At 38.5% G+C, this 19,806-nt stretch overlaps 2 protein-coding genes across 3 annotated transcripts in view; both read left to right on the top strand.

Annotated features, from left to right (window-relative positions):
- The first annotated feature begins 269 nt into the window (after positions 1-269).
- LOC117341087 overlaps positions 270-19,806 on the top strand; it is a 38,684-nt gene continuing 19,147 nt past the window's right edge. Inside the window, exon 1 of one of the 2 annotated variants that reach the window (XM_033902920.1) lies at positions 270-347. The gene's annotated coding sequence lies outside the window, so the exon portion shown is untranslated. The remainder of the gene's footprint in view (positions 348-19,806) is intronic. The other variant, XM_033902919.1, reaches the window with a different exon arrangement.
- Positions 1,082-5,604, top strand: LOC117341086. The gene is made up of 7 exons (XM_033902918.1): positions 1,082-1,920; positions 2,394-2,519; positions 2,908-3,043; positions 3,352-3,602; positions 3,833-4,055; positions 4,488-4,818; positions 5,080-5,604. The coding sequence occupies exons 3-7, from the start codon at positions 2,951-2,953 to the stop codon at positions 5,217-5,219; spliced, it is 1,038 nt and encodes a 345-aa protein (XP_033758809.1). The 5' UTR covers positions 1,082-1,920; positions 2,394-2,519; positions 2,908-2,950; the 3' UTR covers positions 5,220-5,604.

Raw genomic sequence — 19,806 nt, 5'->3', positions numbered from 1 at the left:
GGGGGAATGTTTACGTAGTCCCCCTGTACTCAGATACAGCGATGTCTTTCACAGTCAATGGTCCGTTATATAACCAGAACAATACCAATTCGTCAATCGTTGTAAATTTTCTTCTTTCAGACAATGTCGTATTTTAGTATGATTATTCGCATGATTTGTTTAAAAATAAAAGATCACGCCAGACATTATATCTTTCAATATTTAGATCAATTACGTGGAAATTTTCAGGGTTTTAAGAAAGTAGGTCATGGGTAACTTACCGCATTTACGACAGTGATTCGTGGAAAGCGACCAGGAAGTAGAGGAGGTGTAATTCAAACTTGATTGAGGTTTGTAAACAGATCAAGGTACGTTTAATATTCAAACCTCTGCTTTACTACATTGTTTTTTAACTGGAACTAACCTCCATTTTGTTTTGTATTTAGACTACTGTAGTATATGCCGTTCTATCCAAGTACAAAAGCTGGTAGGAGGTAGACATGTTTGCTGACTCAACCTACATCGGTTTATCGTTGTCTTTCCCATAACCTTATGTAAAAAATTTGAAATATGATTCATGAAAAAAAATCTCCATACATGTACATGTATATATATATTTATCTCTGTGAATACAGAAATATTGAAAATAATATCATGACAAAAACAAAACAAAAACAATAACTAAACAGACGAGTTGTTCTGGGACTATGATTTTATACTTCTATTTTAAGCCCTTTTCCTGTACTTACACTTATTAGCTAACAGTATAATAATGAGCCGCCGGCTGGCATTTAGGTCCTTAAGTTCTATCCAATGAAAACGAAGAAAAAGGGAATTCCGTCAGAGTTATTATTTCCGTTCTATTTCCGTTTCGCGCGAAAACGGGAATCCCACTTGCGTTGCAAAAACACAAAATGCAGCTGATATACTTTGTTATACATGAACTTTAAATACCTGTCCTTAAACTTTAGATATGTCGGTTAATTTTCCATTCAATGACATTAACGGTAAATGTAAATAAAATTGTTTATTCAACAAAAATGTCGACACGAATGGGGTTTCCCCGTTTTCTGCCGAACACACTTCCGGTAGTTACGTAGTTGTTTACATTCGCTACGAAGATGGCAGATGGGAGTGTTTAGGTCTAACGCATCAAGAAATCGTATATGATGTCTCTTCCGCCAAATTTTAATGTAGTCGGATGTGATAGCGATTTAGCAAGTGAGATAGACGATGATTTTAGCCATTTCTTTTCGTGTACAAGTCGGGTAAACAGTGGTACAGCTGAAGAGGTGAGTTCTGTCTCCGGTAATCAGGATGAAGATGTTGATTTTGACTATGACATCGAGAGTGATAATGATGATGATGATGTGAGTAACGGCATTAGCGTTATTAATTCGCCGATTCTACATACTCGGATGAGAGTTTTTATCAGAAATGACGTTGAAAGGGACACAGAAAACGATTCTGATCAAGACACATTACGTAGTGATGACAACGATGTTAATTGATGATGATGATGATGATGATGACGAAAATAACTCGGACGAACGTGACGCTCAGCGTAAATGTAAGAAGGGATGTCTGTCCAAATTTCCCAATATGGATATCAAAGATAACAGATTGAATGTGCAGGGAATGGAGAGAGATGGCAGGGACATGCTAATTATTGGACAGCTCCAGGCATGTGGCATGACAAGGGGAATGCATGGTCAAACTAACGTCAGACGGCATCGCTTTGACTACCAATTCCAGAACACAAGTGTTTGCAAGGCTTGTTTCCTTTATGTTAATAACATAAATGCACATTACTTGAAAAACATCAGGGCCCATTTCGTCAAGTATGGTGCTGTTCCACGGATACATGGAAATACAGGGAAAAAAATCCAAAAATGCAGTGACCTATGATAATGTTCAACAAGTTGTCCAGTTTATTTCAAGGTAAGTGCTGTGCTGTATGTGTACTTATACACAGGTATTTAACAAATAAAAAATAAATAAATAAAAGTAAAACCCATAGTTCTGTATGTAGAATATTCATACTTGTCGTGCATGTCATGATTAACATCAGACTATCTGTGCAGTCTGTATTTTGTTCTCTTTTGCTGGGGAAAAATAAATAAATAATACAACTGTTAGTAATTTAACTTAACATGTGCAAAACTTAATTTAAAAAAATTATCTCAAGTCACCTTGAATAAATATAAACATACCGGGTACATGTATTTTGAAATATAATAGCTATATTATTTATTTACATGTACATTCAATTGTAATAGGTCACAGTTTGATACAGACCTTGTCTGTTTCCCAATTTCCATTGTACCGGTATATTATACTATCAGCACAATAAGATATTTGGAAATGAATTTTGATGTAAATTATTTTTTAATGCAGTTACATTTATATATTAGGTATGCAGATGAGATGGAATTGCCCCAACCTGCTGCACCACGTGGACAGGACAGCTTTCCACCAACATATTTACCTTGAAGTGAAACCTATCTATCTGTCCATAAGAAATACAGCCAAGTATGTATGTAAGTATTATCCTCATAATGAAAAAAGTACTTGGTACTCAATTCATACAGCAATCCATGATAAACCAGTGCCAATTTTCACTGTTATGAATTAAATATTGTCTACAGATACATTTGATTTATAATCATAAAACATTTAAAATAATGTCTTTATTAATTGGTTTAGCTATAAGAATATTTTTTAACTATGCTTTAATTATAAACACAAACAAGCTGCTAATAAATTATCTTCCATCACTAGATATCTTGGAATTTGTCCAAATTATTTGTTAAAATGAAAATAATATATTTCAAACTTTGGAAATGACATTGAATTATTTGGTTTTAGTATTGTTTATAATCGTCACACTCCAATTTTATGATCTAGTGACATATCTATTTTCAACAGTGAAACAGAAAACCGATGCCTATCTGAGACCACTTTCAGAAGAATGTGGCACCAGTGTCTCCCACACATCCAGTTCATGTCCTGCAAGACAGATGTATGTCACAAATGTGAATCCTTTAGGAATCGGATACAGAAGGTAAGAACCTAATCAAAACAAGTCTAATTTAATATCCATGGACATTAAAACCAAAATATCTTAATATATCGGAGTTCTAATTTTAGATAAACAGATAGTTATATTGTAATAATTCTACATACCGGTACATATTCATTCATAACAATAATGGTATGAATTTATTAGTAAAATTACAAAGAAAACTTGTATTGCTTTAAACATCTTGGTATACATTTTTATAGGTTCATTATATACATTTTGTATGTACAATGTATATAGAACATTTTGATGACATGTTAAGATAATATTTTTTTACATATTGTATCTAGGCCATCACTGAGGCAGATAAAATGGAGGCCAGCACAGACTTTGCAGAACACATTTCATCAGCCCAAAAGGAGAGAGACCATTATCGACAAAAATGTCATGCTGCTATTGCAGGTCTTCAGGGTCATCCAAAGTCTACTGTTCCTGTTCCTCCAACTTCCATGGACCTAAATGATGTCCACTACACATTTGATTATGCTCAAAGTGTACTTCTGCCCAGTCATTGCAGACAGGAAGGAGCTTTGTACTTCAGGTAAAAAAACAATTTAAGTCTGTTAAAAGGGAGAAGCAGTTGGTAGAACAGGTTACATTTAAAACCATTAAATCTCTGTAGTATTGGATCATATTTCATAAAATGTAATTCATGTATTAAAGATGTAAAGTTTCAATCTTGAATATCAGAATAAAAAAATATCCGATTGAAATTAAAAGCAATGATCTTGAACACCATGCTTCTCTGATATTGTACAGCTTTTTTTTCAGGTCACCATATAAAGCTAATCTATTTGGTATTTGCAATGATGGTCGGTCCCTGCAAACAAATTATTTGTTCGGCGAGGATCAGTCCATTGGTCTGGATGGTGCCCAGAGCCACTCGGCCAATGCTGTTGTATCTATGTTGCACCACTTCTTCGAATACCATGGGGAAGGAGAAAAAACTGTGTATTTGAATGCAGACAATTGTGGTGGCCAAAATAAGAATCGGGTATGGAATATTTGTTGTTGAGTTAAGAAAACACCTTAAGGAGTGTGGCACATCAGTTAAGATCATTTGCCAAGTTGAACTGAATTCATTCAAAAAAGCCAGCAGTGTAAGTTTCTGTTTATCACAAAACTTGTAGTTATGCAAATATAAGGAGCAGGCTGTATGTTTCTTTGTACTGAAACAATTATTCAACATTACATAATCATTATGACATTATAAGTTACATATTTTTGAAGCTGTTGAATGTTGATACCCACTCATCTCCGATTTCTCCAAAATTTCGTATTTGTGAAGTCACAATAGTGTTATTATACAGGTGTCTTATTTTTGACATGATAGTATAAAGCAGGCCAGTAATATAATAAACTTAATAATACAGGTTCTTACACTGCTTTATACAATGAACCTAATTTTATTTTTTTTATGATTCAGGTTGTCACAAGCTATCTGGCTTGGAGAGTGGCAAATGGATATCATGATGACATCCATCTACATTTCATGAAGCCATATCATGCCCGTTGTCTTGTTGATGGGATGTTTGGTATTGCCCGAAGGAAAATCCGACGCAATAATGTGGATAGTTTATCTGACCTGAAGATGACAATTCATGCTTCATCCTCACATAACCAGGCAGATTTATACAGTGAGATGTCACCAAATTCGTGGATCTGGAGAGACTGGAAACAATTCTTCAAGCCTGTATTTAGAGCGGTTCCTGGTATTGGGAAATACCATCACTCTCACTTTGCTTCAACCACTTCAGGTACATGTACTGCTATAGTTACATATTTCAATCCATTTAATTTATGTAATGTACTGCGCTTTTATTATCAATTACCTCCATGGGTAATTCCGCTAGATTTATGAGTCTGATTCTAATGATGTATTTGGTATGTGGGGTATGCAGAATTTGTATCCGGTTAAAAAATAAAATGGTTTTGTACAGGTTCTTTAAGATTTTTATGTGTATCCCTTTTAAAACTAAGTTCAATTACAACATGCAATTCCTCTTTCTTTCTTTCAGGAATGGTTACTGTTAAAAAAAGTGTTGACAGGGAGACAACGCCAGTGAGGCTTGTGAAGATGGGGAAGATTATTCCACAGGGTTTGCCAGTGAGACTGGATGCAAAGGGTACCTGTACAAAAACATCAGGCCTTTTGTAAAGGATCCGTCTAAGGACCTTCTATGTCCCCTGCCCACTGTCCCAGAGCCCACCTCTAGACCCATCCCACACAGAAGAGTGAACTGAAAGTTGAGATCAAAATTGTTATTGATGAAAACTTAATTACTGTACACATGCTTTTATTTTATATTGTGAAATGAGCATTGCTTGTTAGGATACAGTTAAATACAATTTAAAAATAAATGTTTTATCTTCTTACACTACATGTAATTAATTGTAACAATATGATCCTGAGGGAGTCCTGGAGTTCACTTTGCAATCTGTTTCTACCAAATAAAATATAAAATGATTGTTATTTGTATTAGGTAAGGGATGTGACTGATTGTTTTTGTATGTAAGGGATGTGACTGATTGTTTTTGTGTGTAAGGGATGTGACTGATTGTTTTTGCATGTCAGTGATGTGACTGATTGTTTTTGTGTGTAAGGGATGTGACTGATTGTTTTTGTATGTAAGGGATGTGACTGATTGTTTTTGTGTGTAAGGGATGTGACTGATTGTTTTTATATGTAAGCGATGTGACTGATGGTTTTTGTATGTAAGGGATGTGACTGATTGTTTTTGTGTGTAAGGGATGTGACTGATTGTTTTTGTATGTAAGGGATGTGACTGATTGTTTTTGTATGTAAGCGATGTGACTGATTGTTTTTGCATGTAAGGGATGTGACTGATTGTTTTTGTGTGTAAGGGATGTGACTGATTGTTTTTGCATGTAAGGGATGTGACTGATTGTTTTTGTATGTAAGGGATGTGACTGATTGTTTTTGTATGTAAGGGATGTGACTGATTGTTTTTGTATGTAAGGGATGTGACTGATTGTTTTTGTGTGTAAGAGATGTGACTGATTGTTTTTGTATTAGGTAAGGGATGTGATTGTTTTTGTATGTAAGGGATGTGACTGATTGTTTTTGTATGTAAGGGATGTGACTGATTGTTTTTGTATTAGGTAAGGGATGTGACTGATTGTTTTTGTATTAGGTAAGGGATGTGACTGATTGTTTTTGTATTAGGTAAGGGATGTGACTGATTGTTTTTGTATGTAAGGGATGTGACTGATCGTTTTTGTATGTAAGGGATGTGACTGATTGTTTTTGTATGTAAGGGATGTGACTGATTGTTTTTGTATGTAAGGGATGTGACTGATTGTTTTTGTATGTAAGGGATGTGACTGATTGTTTTTGCATGTAAGGGATGTGACTGATTGTTTTTGTGTGTAAGGGATGTGACTGTCTTTGTGTGTAAGGGATGTGACTGAATGTTTTTGTATGTAAGGGATGTGACTGATTGTTTTTGTATGTAAGTGATGTGACTGATTGTTTTTGTGCGTAAGGGATGTGACTGTTTTTGTGTGTAAGGGATGTGACTGATTGTTTTTGTATGTAAGGGATGTGACTGATTGTTTTTGTGTGTAAGGGATGTGACTGATTGTTTTTGTATGTAAGGGATGTGACTGATTGTTTTTGTATGTAAGGGATGTGACTGATTGTTTTTGTATGTAAGGGATGTGACTGATTGTTTTTGTATGTAAGGGATGTGACTGATTGTTTTTGTATGTAAGGGATGTGACTGATGGCTTTTGTATGTAAGGGATGTGACTGATTGTTTTGGCATGTAAGGGATGTGACTGATTGTTTTTGTATGTAAGGGATGTGACTGATTGTTTTTGTATGTAAGGGATGTGACTGATTGTTTTTGTATGTAAGGGATGTGACTGATTGTTTTTGTATTTAAGGGATGTGACTGATTGTTTTTGTATGTAAGGGATGTGACTGATTGTTTTTGTATGTAAGGGATGTGACTGATTGTTTTTGTATGTAAGGGATGTGCCTGATTGTTTTTGTGTGTAAGGGATGTGACTGATTGTGTTTGTATGTAAGGGATGTGACTGATTGTTTTTGTATTAGGTAAGGGATGTGACTGATTGTTTTTGTATGTAAGGGATGTGACTGATTGTTTTTGTGTGTAAGGGATGTGACTGATTATTTTTGTATGTAAGGGATGTGACTGATTGTTTTTGTATGTAAGGGATGTGACTGATTGTTTTTGTATGTAAGGGATGTGACTGATTGTTTTTGTATGTAAGGGATGTGACTGATTGTTTTTGTATGTAAGGGATGTGACTGATTATTTTTGTATGTAAGGGATGTGACTGATTGTTTTTGTATGTAAGGGATGTGACTGATTGTTTTTGTATGTAAGGGATGTGACTGATTGTTTTTGTATGTAAGGGATGTGACTGATTGTTTTTGTGTGTAAGGGATGTGACTGATTGTTTTTGTGTGTAAGGGATGTGACTGATTGTTTTTGTGTGTAGGGGATGTGACTGATTGTTTTTGTGTGTAAGGGATGTGACTGATTGTTTTTGTGTGTAAGGGATGTGACTGATTGTTTTTGTGTGTAAGGGATGTGACTGATTGTTTTTGTATGTAAGGGATGTGACTGATTGTTTTTGTATTAGGTAAGGGATGTGACTGATTGTTTTTGTATGTAAGGGATGTGACTGATTGTTTTTGTATTAGGTAAGGGATGTGACTGATTGTTTTTGTATGTAAGGGATGTGACTGATTGTTTTTGTATGTAAGGGATGTGACTGATTGTTTTTGCATGTAAGGGATGTGACTGATTGTTTTTGTGTGTAAGGGATGTGACTGTTTTTGTGTGTAAGGGATGTGACTGAATGTTTTTGTATGTAAGGGATGTGACTGATTGTTTTTGTATGTAAGGGATGTGACTGATTGTTTTTGTGTGTAAGGGATGTGACTGTTTTTGTGTGTAAGGGATGTGACTGATTGTTTTTGTGTGTAAGGGATGTGACTGTTTTTGTGTGTAAGGGATGTGACTGATTGTTTTTGTGTGTAAGGGATGTGACTGATTGTTTTTGTATGTAAGGGATGTGACTGATTGTTTTTGTGTGTAAGGGATGTGACTGATTGTTTTTGTGTGTAAGGGATGTGACTGATTGTTTTTGTATGTAAGCGATGTGACTGATTGTTTTTGTATGTAAGGGATGTGACTGATTGTTTTTGTATGTAAGGGATGTGACTGATTGTTTTTGTATGTAAGGGATGTGACTGATTGTTTTTGTAAGTAAGGGATGTGACTGATTGTTTTTGTATTAGGTAAGGGATGTGACTGATTGTTTTTGTAAGTAAGGGATGTGACTGATTGTTTTTGTATTAGGTAAGGGATGTGACTGATTGTTTTTGTAAGTAAGGGATGTGACTGATTGTTTTTGTATGTAAGGGAGTGACTGATTGTTTTTGTATGTAAGGGATGTGACTGATTGTTTTTGTATGTAAGGGATGTGACTGATTGTGTTTGTATGTAAGGGATGTGACTGATTGTTTTTGTATGTAAGGGATGTGACTGATTGTTTTTGTATGTAAGGGATGTGACTGATTGTTTTTGTGTGTAATTACAAGGGATGTAATATGTTTATTGCAAGATACATGTTTGTGTTCAAGTTAATATGTGAATCACGAATTTTATCCTTGTAAATAAATGAATCATGACAACTAAAAAAGGACTTATTTCTTTTTAAATGACTATAGATATAATAACAATTACAAAATAACAGTCTTCAGTTCAAGACCTGTAACAGCAAAGCATTATGCAACTGTCTGTGATAAATGACGTTGCAAAAAATGACGTCAAAAATGGCACTGGTAAAATGACGTCGTTAGTAACGCCAACGTCATCTAGCGTACCAAATGCGACATATATTCAATGTAGCCTCAAATCGTCATTGACACACCAAAGCTATTTTTACACCAATTTAACCGTCATTATCTCTAGATTATGAAAATACCAAAAACTCAATTTTGATTTTTTAGCCCACCATCATCAGATGGTGGGCTATTCAAATCGCCCTGCGTCCGTGGTCCGTCCGTCCGTCCGTCCGTCCGTCCGTCCGTAAACAATTCTTGTTATCGCTATTTCTGAGAAAGTGCTGATGGGATCTTTCTCAAATTTCATATGTAGGTTTCCCTTGGTGCCTAGTTGTGCATATTGCATTTTGGGACCGATCGGAAAACAACATGGCCGACAGGCAGCCATCTTGGATTTTGACAATTGAAGTTTGTTATCTCTATTTCTGAGAAAGTATTGAAGGGATCTTTCTCAAATTTCATATGTAGGTTCCACTTGGTGCCTAGTTGTGCATATTGCATTTTGGGACCAATCGGAAAACAACATGGCCGACAGGCAGCCATCTTGGATTTTGTCAATTGAAGTTTGTTATCTCTATTTCTGAGAAAGTATTGAAGGGATCTTTCTCAAATTTCATATGTAGGTTCCCCTTGGTGCCTAGTTATGCATATTGCATTTTGGGACCGATCAGAAAACAACATGGCCGACAGGCAGCCATCTTGGATTTTGACAATTGAAGTTTGTTATCTCTATTTCTGAGAAAGTATTGAAGGGATCTTTCTCAAATTTCATATGTAGGTTCCACTTGGTGCCTAGATATGCATATTGCATTTTGGGACCAATCGGAAAACAACATGGCCGACAGGCAGCCATCTTGGATTTTGACAATTGGAGTTTGTTATCGCTATTTCTGAGGAAGTACTGAAGGGATCTTTCTCAAATTTCATATGTAGGTTCCCTTTGGTGCCTAGTTATGCATATTGCATTTTGGGACCGATCAGAAAACAACATGGCCGACAGGCAGCCATCTTGGATTTTGACAATTGAAGTTTGTTATCTCTATTTCTGAGAAAGTATTGAAGGGATCTTTCTCAAATTTCATATGTAGGTTCCTCTTGGTGCCTAGATATGCATATTGCATTTTGTGACCGATCAGAAAACAACATGGCCGACAGGCAGCCATCTTGGATTTTGACAATTGGAGTTTGTTATCGCTATTTCTGAGGAAGTACTGAAGGGATCTTTCTCAAATTTCATATGTAGGTTCCCTTTGGTGCCTAGTTATGCATATTTCATTTTGGGACCAATCGGAAAACAACATGGCCGACAGGCAGCCATCTTGGATTTTGACAATTGGAGATTGTTATCGCTATTTCTGTGAAAGTACTGAGGGGATCTTTCTCAAATTTCATATGCAGGTTCCTCTTTGTGCCTGGTTATGCATATTGCATTTTGAGACTAATCAGAAAACAACATGGCTGACAGGCAGCCATCTTGGATTTTGACAATTAAAATTTGTTATCGCTATTTCTGTGAAAGTAATGAAGGGATCTTTCTGAAATTTCATATGTAGGTTCCCCTCAGTGCCTAGTTATGCATATTGCATTTTGAGACCAATCGGAAAACAACATGGCCAACAGGCAGCCATCTTGGATTTTGATAATTGAAATTTGTTATCGCTTTTTCTGTGAAAGAACTGAAGGGATCTTTCTCAAATTTCATATGTAGGTTCCCCTTGATGCCTACTTATGTATATTGCATTTTGAGACCAATAGGAAAACAACATTGCTGACAGGCAGCCATCTTGGATTTTGACAATTAAAATTTGTTATCGCTATTTCTCAGAAAGTAATGAAGGGATCTTTCTGAAATTTCATATGCAGGTTCCCCTCAGTGCCTAGTTATGCATATTGCATTTTGAGACCAATCAGAAAACAACATGGCTGACAGGCAGCCATCTTGGATTTTGACAATTGAAGTTTGTTATCGCTATTTCTCAGAAAGTAATGAAGGGATCTTTCTAAAATTTCATATGCATGTTCCCGTCGGTGCCTAGTTATGCATATTGCATTTTGAGACTAATCAGAAAACAACATGGCCGACAGGCAGCCATTTCGGATTTTGACAATTGAAGTTTGTTATCGCTATTTTTGTGAAAGTACTGAAGGGATCTTTTTCAAATTTCATATGTAGGTTCCCCTCAGTGCCTAGTTTTGCATATTGGGACCAATACGAAAACAACATGGCCGACAGACAGCCATTATAGCTAAATCTTAAATTCTGTATATAGGTTCCCCTTGTTTGAAAAGTACTAGAGGGCTGTTTCTGAATTTACACAGATAAGTAAGACTTAGAGGAAGGGAAAAGTAGGGAAAAGATCAATCTGACATGGAACCTATAAAGATCATTCAATGGTGGGCGCCAAGATCCCTCTGGGATCTCTTGTTATGCCTTAAGGAACTAAATCCCAGTCGGCGATATTATATATAGGTAGAGTAAGATGCTAATTACAGGTAGGTTAGTCAAAGGAGCCTGGCACAGCATGCTATAAATGGACCCCTTGGGGGCGGGGGTGTAATTGTGAACCTGACAAAAATATAGCCAGGTGTTAAACAGGCACACCTTAAGACTGATCCTCATCTGATACATATATATAGGTAAGGTGTTATGGTGGTCCATAAGATGGTGGTGAGGTGGTGTTTGGGCCCTGGACCCAGGTGGCCATGACAACAGGCATGTCCTGATAGTACCAATTATACATACAGGTACATGTACATGTACATAACTTGTTGTGTAAATATTATATGTCTCTTACAGAACATAAATGAGAATATACGAAACTTCTGATTCTTGATTCTTGATCATGTACTATGAAATGATTTCATGGTTGAATTAACAGAGTTAAGTGAAGTAACAATACATTGAATTTAAAAATGTTTTTGTCTGAGAAAATAAATGTTATAAATGTTAAAATATAAGTACATATACAATATACTTGAGAAATAAATCTACAAACAGTCATCAATATCTAAGGATGTATATTTATTACATCTAAAAAAATGAAAAGCATCAAAATTTTGAAAACAGGAAGATTGATTTGCCCTTTAATGAAATCTTTTAAAAAAAATAATGATGATAAAACCCACTACAAATCCAATTGATCGATTTTTAAATCCTCTTGTGTAATACAGTGGACCCGCGATAATCCGGACGCCGATAGTCCTGTAACGTGCACCTGGTCCGTCCCAAGTGTCTTCTGGGATACGCTGTGCTTTTAGCGCACTTGACTAATCTACTCTCAGTCGGAATATAATCGGCAATATTTACAAATGATTAATCTATATTTGACATATAAGAACAGATAAAACGGTCGTGCTGCTTGCCACGGACCTCTAAATCTACCATACAAATATAACTATAGTAGGCACTGACGCCCACAAATGCCTAACGCATGTGCTCTCGCCATGCACTGGTACCAGCCGTGGCTGTCGTGCGCGTCGGCAATGACCAATCAAGCACGCCGGCTACCTCGGGAACAGGCAATGCCAGATCAAGCACGCCTATTACAAGTGCTCCCGGCACTTGCACAGCGCACCGGCTACCTGCGCACCAGCTTATGAAGCGCAGTAGTAATGCAAGTGCTCCCAGTGTCTACCTTGCGCACTGGCTTATCCAGCCCTGCGCAACAGCAATGCAATTGCTCCCGGCACTGGAACCTCGCAGTGGCTTCCTTACGCACCAGCTTCCTTCAGCGCGCCAACCATACAATTGCTCCCGACACTGGAACCTGGTAGTGGTTAAACTTGCGCACCAGCTTCCTACAGCAATACAAGTGCTCCCGGCACTGTAACCTTGTACATCTGCCTCGTACAGCGCAACAACACACTACCTCACGACTAATGGGCACTTATTCAGCGACCACCAATCGCTACATGAGAGACTTCTCAGTCTCTCCACAAAGACTTACTCAGCCTTCGTAGCTACCGGGGTTTGAATGAAACCTGTCAGTTTCAATTAGAATCACGCCCACTTTTCAGCGGCATATTCTCCCCCCGATCACAGTTTGTAGCTGGCTATTTATGTGCCAGGCTATTCGGCGAGCCAGTGGTACCATTCATTTGCATACTGCACATTTCGCTCTAAAACCTTGTATCATCTATATATACAAACACATTTACATGGTATATTATCTTTCTTATCAATCAAGGTATATTTAGGAATCATTTTCAATCTATACAATCCAACCATTAATTAGTAATCATCCGATAATCAATGAGATAAAACAGCGCTTAACAATTGTATGTAAAAGGGAGATAACTCCAACATAAAACCAATTTTCCTTACATCACCCCCTCCTTAAGGTCATGCGTCCCGCATGATATAATCTTCTATTTCTAATTAACATAAGACTTCTCAATCGCACCCTGTGTCCAGAGATGCTCCTTGTCGTTTTCTCCACAACTTTGCCTCTGGTTCAATGGCTTGCACTGTGCAAAGATATTCTACAACGACTCTTGGTTTCAGGAAACTTACAATCACACTAAACAAGTGTTTCTATGGCAGCGCATGTGCAGTTGTCGACATAGTCTTTTATCCAGCGAGGTGGTCGTCGGTTAGTTAGAGGCTCGGTGTCTGAGGTGATGCTACTTCTGTTATCTAAATCGGAACCAGTTACTCTCAACTCGACAAGCTTGTCCATTCGTGGAAGCCTGGTACACCTATAAATTTTTGATACCCTAGGTCTCATCTGCTGTTTCACCCGCTTTGCCCTTACCACATGGTATGGACGCATTGGTTTCCTAACCGTAGGCTTGTTACCGATGGACTGGTCTGGTACCAATCCAACAGAATGCTTCTCTGTATCATCTCTGCCAATGCCTACATTGCCCCTTGGAACCACTGGTTTACTCCTTTTGGTCAATGACCCCGTCTTCTCTGTGCTATGCTTCCTCTTGATATGGCGCTTCAGCTTACTGGTGGTGGTGGTAGCGAACTCGCATGATCCACAGACGTAGTGTCTCACCGGTGAATTGTTCACGGCATTTGTAACAGTAACCCGGTGGTAAAGTCCAAATCTCCCCTCAGCGAGTACGTCTACGTTCTGCTCTCCAATGGTCAATGTCTGTCCCACAACATCTACAACACACTTATCATTTCCCATGAAATCTAGTCCCAGGACCCCGTCGACGGACAGTCTGGCGACTACCATATTCTTGTTGTACATATTATTATCAATGACCATTGATATATTGGTTTGTCCACTGACAACGAGTGGATCACCATTCGCCGATATTATATCAGGTGACAAGTCTGTCAGATTCCTTTTGTATCCATCTTTGCTACATATTGCCCTAAACATTTGGTCAGATATCAGCGACACTGTCGCACCAGTGTCCACAAGAAACTTGCGCATAACCCCGTTGATCAGAACACTTACATAGACCCCTGGCTCTAAAGCCTGTCTATGTGCACCCATCTGATGCTTCCCTGGGTCAGAGTTTCTTTCTCCGCTGCTTGACCAATTACTGTTCCGCTTGATACACTCTCTCTGGTCATGTCCCTTCTCACCACAGATGAAGCATTTACCACGTCTGCTGACAGTATGTTTCCACTTTCTCCGACCTGTCGCCAAACACATCTGTGGACGTTGCCGACGAATGATCAATCGATTTGCCGCTAGCCCATTCGCAGATGTTTGTCCCTTGGCATTTGCACTTTTCTGCGCTGGACAGTTCTTTCTCATGTGTCCCTTTTCCTTACACTCGTAGCAGGTTATGTCACTAAGAGATCTGTCATTGACTCGCTGGTGGCGACTTTGACCTCTGCTCCCTTTCAAGCACTTCATGTCCTTTTGTAAGGCATCTAGTTGCTCTTTCATCGCCTTCCTTGCTTTCACAATTTCGTCACTGGAACGTTCTTTGGCCTCCTGTTGATTGTCCGTCGCACTAGCTACTCTCAAGTGTCCAGGTGGTGACGGAAGATGTCTCCTTCTGCTCCTCCTCTGTGTGATATGTGCCATACCGCTGAATCCTGCAGGGGGATACTCTGGTTCGTTCATGCCCAGAAGGCCTTGCTCAGTATCCACAAACTGCACCTTGGGCCGCGCCCCTTCGCCGGGCGGTACCTGCCCCGTTGCACCTGCAAGCGGTTGGTTATCTTCATCCATCCCATGATGGCTCAATGGCAAGGTTATCTCAGGAACACTCGCAGCCGCCTGCTGTGATTGACCTGATGGTGGCGCAATGGCAACACCAGAATCTCTAGCCTCACTTCGCCTTTGGGATGCCACGGGCGTTGAATGCCGGATTTGATCGAGTATATCATCTCGCTCTTGTCTCAAAACCGAGAGCTGGGTCACAATAGCGCTAATGTCCTCATTAATAGTTTCCATTTTGCTTAAATGGTCCGATGGTAACGCAACGCATCAAGTGCACAGCAGTATCCCACCGCTGCCACCAAAATTATGTAACGTGCACCTGGTCCGTCCCAAGTGTCTTCTGGGATACGCTGTGCTTTTAGCGCACTTGACTAATCTACTCTCAATCGGAATATAATCGGCAATATTTACAAATGATTAATCTATATGTGACATATAAGAACAGATAAAACGGTCGTGCTGCTTGCCACGGACCTCTAAATCTACCATACAAATACAACTATAGTAGGCACTGACGCCCACAAATGCCTAACGCATGTGCTCTCGCCATGCACTGGTACCAGCCGTGGCTGTCGTGCGCGTCGGCAATGACCAATCAAGCACGCCGGCTACCTCGGGAACAGGCCATGCCAGATCAAGCACGCCTATTACAAGTGCTCCCGGCACTTGCACAGCGCACCGGCTACCTGCGCACCAGCTTATGAAGCGCAGTAGTAATGCAAGTGCTCCCAGTGTCTACCTTGCGCACTGGCTTATCCAGCCCTGCGCAACAGCAATGCAATTGCTCCCGGCACTGGAACGTCGCAGTGGCTTCCTTACGCACCAGCTTCCTTCAGCGCACCAACGATACAATTGCTCCCGACACTGGAACCTGGTAGTGGTTAAACTTGCGCACCAGCTTCCTACAGCAGTACAAGTGCTCCCGGCACTGTAACCTTGTACATCTGCCTCGTACAGCGCAACAACACACTACCTCACAACTAATGGGCACTTATTCAGCGACCACCAGTCTCTCCACAAAGACTTACTCAGCCTTCGTAGCTACCGGGGTTTGAATGAAACCTGTCAGTTTCAATTAGAATCACGCCCACTTTTCAGCGGCATATTCTCCCCCCGATCACAGTTTGTAGCTGGCTATTTATGTGCCAGGCTATTCGGCGAGCCAGTGGTACCATTCATTTGCATACTGCACATTTCGCTCTAAAACCTTGTATCATCTATATATACAAACACATTTACATGGTATATTATCTTTCTTATCAATCAAGGTATATTTAGGAATCATTTTCAATCTATACAATCCAACCATTAATTAGTAATCATCCGATAATCAATGAGATAAAACAGCGCTTAACAATTGTATGTAAAAAGGGAGATAACTCCAACATAAAACCAATTTTCCTTACAGTCCGGAAAACTCACAGTCCGGACGGAATGCACGGGAACGGATTTCCGTAACGTTATTTGTACTCACCAGTCCGGAAATTCGGATTCCGATTCCGGAACTCTATTTTGGAAACGGAACGTGCTTTTCATAAGTAAATTTCCCGCAATAATCCGGACAAATTTTTCACCTCGCGGAGAGAAAAATGTCGGGGCAAGTTACCCGTGTCGACAGCTGTACAGACGGCTCATTCCCCGAACACCAACTCTGGTAAAGACAAAGGAAGGTGTTTTTGTATGAAGTTCTTTGAAGTTTAGTTATAGTCTGTTTCAATATGGAATACCAACTCAGGTAAAAATTAGTGTCAACTCAGGTGTATTAATCAGATAAAGTTTTCTAAATTGAATATATATAAAATAGAATAAAAAATCAAATTTTCAAAGCACTATATCTAATTATATATTTGACAATTGATAATGACAATATTTGATTAAAATATACTGAAACGAAAAAGAAACGCAACTTCAAATTGTAGGTTTAATAAAATAATACTTGTGAGCATTATGTTTAAATTTCATATGTAATAGTTAATATTGAATATTGATGTAACATCCTTTAAATGTTTAGAGATTTTTAAGAACAGGTCACTTTGCTAGAAGGTCATGATTGGTAGTACCCTACGTGAATCCAAGTTGAAATGGCAGCAGTTTTGAAACCGTGCCCTAATATCGTGTGTGTCCTCCTCGAACAGTTATCACATCTCTAATTCTTTGTTGCATTGAGTTCATCAGGGCATTGACTTTCCGTATTGGAATGTTATTCCATTCTTGGACGAGTGCATTTGCTAACTGAGGGAGGGTATTTGGGGGGTTACGGCGATTTCGAATTCTTCTGTCTAATTCATCCCACAAATGCTCGATTGGGGACAGGTCGGGGCTATATGGAGGCCAATCTATAGGAACAATGTTCTGTGTCGCAAGAAAGTCTCTACAGACTCTTGCAACGTGTGGTCTCGCGTTATCTTGCTGAAAGGTTAGATGATGCTGCCTAACAAACGGCACAACATGGGGCCTAAGGATCTCATCCCGATAGCGTACGGCCGTTAAATTCCCATTGACTATCACCAAAGGCGTCTTCAAACCATGGGAGATTCCCGCCCAAACCATAACTGATCCACCCCCAAATCGGTCGTGTTCCAAAACACAGGCGTCAGCAAAACGTTCGCCTCGACGCCGGTACACACGTTGACGGCCATCTGCTCGAAATAACGTGAATCGAGATTCATCGGTGAAGAGCATAGACCTCCAACGTCTCATAGGAAAACGTCTGGGCATATGTGCCGTTGCCCATTGCATACGACGTGCTCGACGTTGCGGTGTTAGTGGTAAACCAACGTACTGTCGCCTTGCACGCAAATTAGCCTCACGCAGTCTGTTGATCACTGTTTGGGGATGAATTCGACGGTTATGATTACCAATCGTATTCCTTGCCGTTTCAGCGGCCGTTAATCTCCTGTTACGCAGGTGTGCCAACCTAAGAACCCGGTCTTGACGTCGCGACGTTACGCGTGGACGTCCTGATCTCGGCTGGTCATCGACTCTTCCTGTTGCGTTAAGACGTGAAACTAATCGACTAATAGTCGATTTGTGAACTCTGAATTGTCGAGCGACGTGAAGTTGCGTGTTCCCTGCCAGAAGCATCGCTATAGCACGTCCTCTATCAACCTTTGATAACCGTGGCATAATTGTAAAAGGAATTATTGTTTGCAAAAGTATTGGCGATGATGTGGCTCAATGATAGTGATGAATTGATACTGGTTTGAATGAAAAAAGAACGCATATGTTTGTACAGGCACGGTTTTTGATGTTTTTACCGCGCCGGAAGTGCATAGGTCTCTAGTCACACTTGGGTGATTTTGAAGATTGGTATGGGTGTTAGGCAGGGTGCATGTTTATTTCCGCGATTTTTATACAGATATGTATATTTAATACAAAATTAATCACAATTTTCCATGTTGCGTTTCTTTTTCGTTTCAGTATATATAGATAAAAAAGAAATTATTACTACTTACTAAACCTGAAACAGATACACGTTCTTAAAAAGAATATTACAATTTTTCTACAAGAACAGATCTATAAAGTAATTATATGATAATCTAAACAAATCTGGAAAAAAGCAATATATGCGCTATTAAAGAAAACCTGTAATAATTTAACCTGAAACAGATACAACTATACAAGAATACTACACTACTTCTGCAGTAACTGATCTATATATTGTTATACATTTAATAACAAATATGATAAAAAAAATACAATATATGTTTAGTTATTCTACGTAAGATAAAATATTGAAAAAAAATACTGCTGAATAAACCTTTAAACGTTGACAATCAGATATATATTTACACTATCAATAAAAAATTATACAATGTTGAATTTGCAGAAGTAATTTATTTATTATCAGTATCAGTATAATCAGTAGAGTTGATTTACCTGTGCTGATTTACCTGTGTTCTTACATTGATAATATTTCTGTAACAGACTATAACTCCCTATCAACACACCTATGTAAACACCCCACCCTAACCAGAGTTGGTGTTCGGGGAAGACCCCGTACAAAAATTCAAATTCATTTTATTCTCTTTTCACATATTGACATGATATATAGAGAAAAAACATATTTACAATATAATATATACAATTAAAGTAGTGTCCGTAGTTGATACATGCAGAGACATATATATCTGTATATATGTCTCTGATACATGGCACAGTTTCATAACAAAATATTTTCATTCTTAATTATCAAGGAGGACAAATCATGTTGTTAATTAATCTGATAAAAATACACATTTTCATTAGTTTTTAACATTAGTCATATTCATTAATTTGTTAAATTTAATAATATTTGGTCCTGACCAATAGTATTTGTCTATATATAAAATTCTGTGAGCAGTAATGCTGTACATTCAAGACTATCGTCTGACACTGTGCGTAGTCATAGCGACCGCTGCCAGGTCATAGCCCCGGGTGTTTACCTGTGGTACAATAAAGCTTCTTTTTATAACGGTACATTGCTTTTCTTTACCGAGTCTTTTTTTTTTAGGTTTTTAACTTATGTAAGAATCATAAAATCATGGAATGGTCGTAAGAACGTGTCATTTTATTTCATGTTTTAAACTAATGTAAACAAAATTAACGAGGGTCCATGCACTGTATATCATATAAGAACCGCGGCCAATTTCATTTTGAGTAACATTAGATAAAATGTTATCAACATTCAAATATACCTGGAAAAGTCAGGATGACAGACATAAGGCAGTCAATTAACACAGGTATGTAACAACTACGGGTATCTAACACAGGGGACTAGTGGC

This window comes from Pecten maximus, chromosome 13, assembly GCF_902652985.1.
Source record: "Pecten maximus chromosome 13, xPecMax1.1, whole genome shotgun sequence".
Taxonomy (NCBI): Eukaryota; Metazoa; Mollusca; class Bivalvia; order Pectinida; family Pectinidae; genus Pecten; species Pecten maximus.
This window is presented reverse-complemented; position numbering and strand designations above follow the sequence as displayed.